This window comes from Saccoglossus kowalevskii, chromosome 1, assembly GCF_978046115.1.
Source record: "Saccoglossus kowalevskii chromosome 1, keSacKowa6.1, whole genome shotgun sequence".
Lineage (NCBI taxonomy): Eukaryota > Metazoa > Hemichordata > Enteropneusta > Harrimaniidae > Saccoglossus > Saccoglossus kowalevskii.
The window spans coordinates 10,902,816-10,909,710 of record NC_140641.1 but is presented as its reverse complement, the minus strand read 5'-3'; the positions used below and the strand labels follow the sequence as shown (position 1 = coordinate 10,909,710).

The following is a 6,895-nucleotide window of genomic DNA, read 5'->3' as shown; positions in this document are numbered from 1 at the left end:
GCGCTGTGTCTTATAGAGTGCTCCAAAAGATCGACTAAGACGAGAGCTGAAACGTATTTCGTTGTGTGTGCCTTATTTGACTGTAAAGTTAAAGTGACTTTCCCGATCCCGTACCTCAAGGGGACGAGATAGAGAGACGAGACGAGATTCCCCCCTGGCAAGTGTGGAGAACCCCGTGGAAAAGATTTTACCCCCCGTGACAACATTGACACAACCTTGGCCAATGCTTTCCCAGTGACATTACGAGGATAACCCCGTTTTGTGAAAAAATTACATAAATTCCTCGCCTGTTTACGGAAATCAGTATAATCGCTGCAAATACGACGTACCCGGAGTAACTGTGAGTAGGGTATGGAATCCTTCATTCTAGTAGGATGTGATGATTCATTCTGTAAATAACAACGTGAATCAGTAGGTTTTGTGTAAATTGATGTAGAAATCCGATCACCATCTACCTTAGTAGAAATATCGAGAAATGGTAGTGTTATTTCTGATATCTCATGTGTGTATTGTATGGCGGGATTAAAGTTGTTAACAAAGTCAATGAACTGTAATAACTCATCCCGACTGCTTGACATGGCACCAAAGCCATCATCAATGTACCTGACATAAAATTCAGGTTTAGTGCCTTGAAAGGACGAAAAAATTAACTCCTCTTGATATGACATGAATAAACATGCATAGCTCGGACCAAAACAACTGCCCATAGCCACACCTCGTTTCTGTATAAAATGTTTACCATTAAAAGAAAAACAATTCCCGTTCAAAACTAATTCCGCTAAGCGCACCAACACAAACGTAGGAGGATCCTTAACTGCCCTTTTATTCAGAAAATGCTGTAAAGCCAACAGTCCATCAGTGTGCGGGATAGATGTATAAAGTGATTTTACATCCATAGAAAACAAAAATCTGGGTTTATCCGGTGTGAAACGAAATAACTCTAGTTTCCTAAGTGCATCATTAGTATCCTGAACATATGTAGGCTGTGACGCAACAATTGGTCTCAACATTGAATCCAAATATCGAGCTATGTGCTCAGTCGGACAATTACATGCTGAGACAATGGGTCTACCAGGATTGTTTACCTTGTGAATCTTAGGTAATAGATAAAAGACTGATGTCCGTGGTCTGCGCACTATAAGATTTTTGGCCTCTTTCGGCGAATCACCTTTAGCAATATAGCCATGTGCGATTGTAGTCCCTTTTTCGTGTACGTACAATGTGATCCGAAACGAACGTTGATTTGTGTCAATAGAGCACTTTTACTCTCCTCAAGAATAATGGTTTCTCCCGAATAAAGGGAATTTCCGCCATGTTGTATGACTGTTATTTTCTCTGAATAACGATGATGTTATTACCCACAATTCCTACTTCTAGTTTCGCTGCGTCAAATATATTGTTTATTTGTTACCTCACGGTCAGGTTAATTGTATTCAGCGTGCGTATTTGGACATTTGGAACGGAGCTGTGTCAAGTTTCGCACTAACCGCTCCCTCTTAGTAGGAGGGATTACTTACTGGGACCTACCGGGTACCGTTTTTAGGGATTTGGGTCAACTACGAGTCGTTTTTATTGTTTGAAATAGGCAATAATGGTGAGTGTGTCTCTATGAGGAATCCAGTGCATTTGAGAATATTGTATGACGTCTTGGCCTACTTTCACCAAGCACATCATGTGTTATACCTACTATACATATCAGTCTAGTACCACAGGGAGCCCAGAAACTATAATAAACTGTAGTACCCAGTCTCTATGAGCGGGGGGGGGGGGTTATCGGCTGGTATCTAGTGTAAGAAATATGTCTTACACCAGATACCAGTCGATACCCCCCCCCCCGCTCATAGGGAGTGCGTACAGTTGATCATAGTTCCTGGGCTCCCTGTGCTAGTACCTAGCGTGATTAATTAACATATCATCTGTATTGTAATGTATGATGAATGCCCCGACTCAAATTCATTGTACAGCGCCTTTTCGAACTAATGATTTGACGTATTTAGTTGTCATGGTTACTCATTTTTTTTGTTTTTCTTTCTTACTTTGCTGTATAGTTTACCATGGCCGCTTTTCATTTGATATTCTGTCTTGTGGTGTCCATATTGGCGCATAATATATCGGCACTGACATGTGGTAGGTAATTTATTTAGACATTTGTTATGGCTAGTACACTGTTCACACTTTTTACTTGCAACGCAATGAATTCATAATTGACCTTGAAGTTAAAATACAAATCAACGAGATCTTATCTTATTTACAAAACATGAGTATACGTATACGTCCCGGCCCAATTAACCTATACTTACATCAACAGTCACGTGTTCGAGATATTGACATACATTCGTGACTTTATGTGACTGTGCTAATGGTGAACAACAATGGACAAGTTTCACTTGTATTCCATGATTATTTTTTAATTATTGATTGATTTTAATCTTTTTTTTCAATCAGATTTATCTCTCCAGAGTATGTACTTTTGTCTCGGTCCAGATGCCGAAAATGATGCCATTCGTTTTATGAAAGACGTGGAAACTGATATCGGGCTATTGACATTTCATGTGAAAAATAATGGCCCAGAGGAACTGCCAGCTTCCGTTATAGGGGAACACTTCCATGTGAAGATGTATATATCAGCATTGGGCGATACGGGAAGTATGGTTGACCCCTACGAAGTGACTACATTTAAAGGCGGCGAATCGAAAACAAATGCGCTTGCCGTTTCTAGTGACAAACGTTATCCCACGTTCGAGTATAATTTGAAATATCCGTCGTCACTATGCCCGACCCACAGTCATTTATGTCTTAGAATTGAAAACCATGGAAACTACACAGATAATGAAACAACAAATAACTTTACATGTTTACCGTTCATTGATGGACCGGACGCGTCAGGTTTGACCAACTGTCCTTCAGGTATTTTATGAAAAATTTATGAGTGTCAGTCGACGGTTGACTGTTTTATTGGTTGTACATGGTTGCGTGATGAAAAAAAAGTAAATGAACATTAACTATTTCCTACGTATGAGTACATTCTATGTTGCTAATCGTGACGCACAAAATGCAGCACGTATTATACAGAAAGTTGGTAAGAATAGTGGTAGTTGATAAGAAAGTGGTACTTACTGGTAGTAAAAAGGGAAAGTTAGTAGGAAAGTAGTTGGTTAAAAAAGTGGTAGTTGGTAAGAAAGTGGTGGTTAGTGAAAAGTTGAGGTGGATAATAAAGTGGTAGTTGGTAAAGAAAGAGTTGGTTGGTAAAAGGTGATAGTTAGTTGGAAAGTGGTAGTTGGTAAAAAGTTGTAGTTGGTAAAACAGTGGTACTGGTAATTATGTCTATAAAAAGTCTATGATTGCCAACTACCGCTTTTATATATTGTATTTACCTGACATGCACTTTTTACGTATTTGCGTCATATATTCATCATTAAACAATTATTTTTCCAGACGTTGTTCCCACATCAATAAAAGTGATTCGTCCAACACCAGCCAATTTCAGCGTTGACATAGCCGTGAACGTGACATTCGATGTTGCCCTCAAAAACGCTGGCGGTACCAAAATACCTGGATCAACAAGCGAATTAGACAACATTGTGTTCTCATCCGTCTTCATAGCAAATGCGCCAGACGAGTCGGCAACGGTGAAGAGCGACCTCACCGACTCCTTAGAGTACACACGTGATGACGTCAGTACCGGTATTGTTGAATGGGGAGAAGTGACGTTTACTAATTTGAACGTGACCATACTAATCCCGGAGATACAATGTGAAGAGTATCGGTATTTTTGTGTGAAACTTCAAAAAGGTAGATATTGTTACACATATGACTTAAATGTTTGCATTGAACTCATTATCAATTATTTGCATTAAATGTTAAAATATAAAAACATAAAAATGAACATAAAAATGAACATAAATCCACTTTCATTGGAACATAATTAATAAGATTGTTTTAAACGTGGGCAAATTTTAAGAAAAATGTATTGCGAAATAGTTTTCTGAGTACATGTTACAACATATTAAAATCATGGAAAATTGACTTCATAAACAGTCCCAACTCGGGTATTGAGTAATAGCAAAATAACTACACGATTAGTCGATTCTAATCGTGTATATGTATAAATCTTGAACGAAAGTTGCATCTACACAACTAATAATATTCAGCAGACGCTCTGTTCACCGATAACAATCAGTCGTTTAACTTTGTTTGTAAACTACTCATTTTTTTATGTATGTGTATATTTGTATCTCTAGGTGTCAACGCAACATTTGACGACGATGACTCGAATAATTTACTATGTAGTCCATTTGGTGATGGCGGTGATATTGGAGTCATACATTGTCCTATGCCCACGACTACTGTGGCGACCACTGCCATGTTTACTACGCACGATGATGGGTGTGCAGAGCGTCCAAATGTCATCATAATTACTCATCCAGACGTGACCGGCAGCTCTACTGTGATCAACATGTCCACGTGTGTAGTCGTCATAGCAACGCTCATTTCATTTAAGTTATCATAGAACAAAATATAGACTAAAATGGAAAGTAATATGCGTTTCATAGTTTAGTTTATAATTAATATTTATTCGTTGTATAAGGAATGAAGAAAATTGAATAATCATACCATGTCACTGCAAAAATTTAGAATAGAATGTACATACCTGGGTGATATTTTTATATGGTGCGGACTCAAAATCTAAAAAGTTTGGTGGCATAGGGTTAAGTAGACACGGTTTCAGTCAATTAATCAATCAATCAATCAAACAATCAATCAATCAATCAGTAAATACTGACCATCGCTTTGTGACACTGTAACTAGGTTCTTCCAGCAACCGTGCTTGACGTGTGTAGGATAATAAACAGGTGAGGGTGCTATAAAAATATTATTTTCTCGTTCTAAAACATGTGGATTTAGCAGATTTTCCACAATGCTCTCTACAAATAAATATATGTTCGGTGTCATACAAATTTTCGGATTTGTCCTCCAAGAAACCTATGCCGTCTATGATCAAGTCAGAATAACAATAATTCCTTTATGCCAGTTTCGCTGCCTCATATAAGTTGTTTATTTGCTATTAACTCTCACGTTATGAGAACAATGTATTTTTGTCTGTCACCCACTTATGTAAGTGTATGGTCTTTGCAGCTTATATTCTGCGTGTGTGTGGGTATGTACTATGTGTCTGTGTGTTCTACTTATATCTCAGAACCATCCATAATGTACATAATGATTAGCTAATGTACATACTAATTAGCCAATTTTAAGCCTTTCATTTGTTTCTCAACTTGAAGAACACAACAACATATTTTGGTTGCGAACTGCGTGTATTAATTTTATATATATTTTTAAAACAGTTTTCCATATTATACAACACATCGGGGAGAGCATGTAATTTTAGTAATTTGTTGATACTTTATATTGACAGTGTTTCATCTAACGAATACTGTTTGTGTCTTGCAAATGTATCAAAAACCATAATACAATTTGATCTACAGTATGGAGTGTCGAACAACAATAACAGAAAATATATGTTTTCGTACATATTATATTTTTAATATAGGGAATTGGAATTTCATTTCATAGTCAACAATAATGATGATGATGGGAGGGACCATGTTGATCTCAATAATATTAATAACTGTAATACTTCAGACACACCCGTACATCCAGTGCCATCACGATGAAGGCACTGGACAAGAGTTACGACTAAAATCGCAGATGACCATATATGGTCACATGGCCTCATTGATATGCATATCAGTCATATTCTAAGGACTGTTGCCAACATGAACAACGGAAAAAAGATATGACTCTGTTATCATATAAGACCAGCCGTAAGACTCATATATCAGATAACCATATGTTGTCATGTGACCTCTTAATATGCAGGACTGTCATAATGAATGCATCAGACAAAAGATATGACTAACATATCTGTCACAAGGTTCCAAAATACATATGTAATTTCAGATCATAGTAATGTAATTATTATAAAATTAATTCCATGAAGCATGCAAATTTGCAATGATAAATATAACCTGGGCAGAATAATCCCAGCAACGAATTGTGTTGAGTATGTGGGACGTCGATTCCCTACTCAAAGTGAAATGCACGTACGTCTGCTAATTTTAAGTGGAGTAATAAGGACGCCACCAATGTCAACGAACCAACTAATTGCTTACTGAAAAGGATCTACATGCTAATTGTCTGTTATGCTAATTCATGCATGGTATTTAATGAATGAAAAATCTATTGTCAACGTATTTTCCTGCCACGCAGTTGCTGAGTGTGCACATCATTCGTGCGTCGGAAGGCCTGGCTCTTTTATCATTTGTCAACAAATCGCCATGGATGCAGTCTTCTAGTGGATGTCACCAATGGTTTTGCGAGCTGAGTAAACTGACACATTAATCTAAACCACCTTGCCAAGAAGCCTTTGGTTCGTCGAGTGTAACCGGTTCAATGCTCCGTTGCCAGCTGGAATAGGGCGTGTCCATCTCCACTTCGACAGCGTGCACAGCAGATCTACGCTCCCACATGAACTGTACTGTCGACATGGTATGCATAATGATTATTTCAGAATTATTTTAGAGTCGTAGTGTGTTATTTTGTTCAATGCTTTGTTGGGTTTAATACTTTTGCCAACTTTGGTGTGAACGGTTCACTTGGTTGAAACACCAAATAGTTAAGATGTTTACAGTTGGAATAAATCGATACTTCTGTTAAACTTTACATATTTTCTTACTTTTGGCTCTACATACTCCAGTCACTTGTCACTCGTGACCGGAGCTTGAAGCCGTGTGTATATATCAGTTGTTCCGAATATGCCCGCTTTGTATTATTCCTCCTTTCTTTATAGTTGTCTTATTAAATATTGAGTTGAAAGTTGATACATCTTCGTGTT

The 6,895-nt window shown here is 37.7% G+C and overlaps 1 protein-coding gene across 1 annotated transcript; it reads left to right on the top strand.

The window, feature by feature from the left end:
* Nucleotides 1-1,387: 1,387 nt before the first annotated feature.
* Nucleotides 1,388-6,881, top strand: LOC100373595 (uncharacterized). Its single transcript, XM_002740893.4, has 5 exons — nt 1,388-1,594; nt 2,049-2,127; nt 2,446-2,907; nt 3,436-3,792; nt 4,242-6,881. The coding sequence occupies exons 1-5, from the start codon at nt 1,592-1,594 to the stop codon at nt 4,508-4,510; spliced, it is 1,170 nt and encodes a 389-aa protein (XP_002740939.1). The 5' UTR covers nt 1,388-1,591; the 3' UTR covers nt 4,511-6,881.
* The last annotated feature ends 14 nt before the right edge of the window (nt 6,882-6,895 follow it).

What these genes read in the sequence shown, in the direction of transcription:
- LOC100373595 (XM_002740893.4), top strand. An exon ending in TATATCGGCACTGACATGTG is followed by an intron (nt 2,128 to 2,445) that starts GTAGGTAATTTA and finishes TTTTTCAATCAG; the next exon opens with ATTTATCTCTCCAGAGTATG. An exon ending in TTTGACCAACTGTCCTTCAG is followed by an intron (nt 2,908 to 3,435) that starts GTATTTTATGAA and finishes TTATTTTTCCAG; the next exon opens with ACGTTGTTCCCACATCAATA.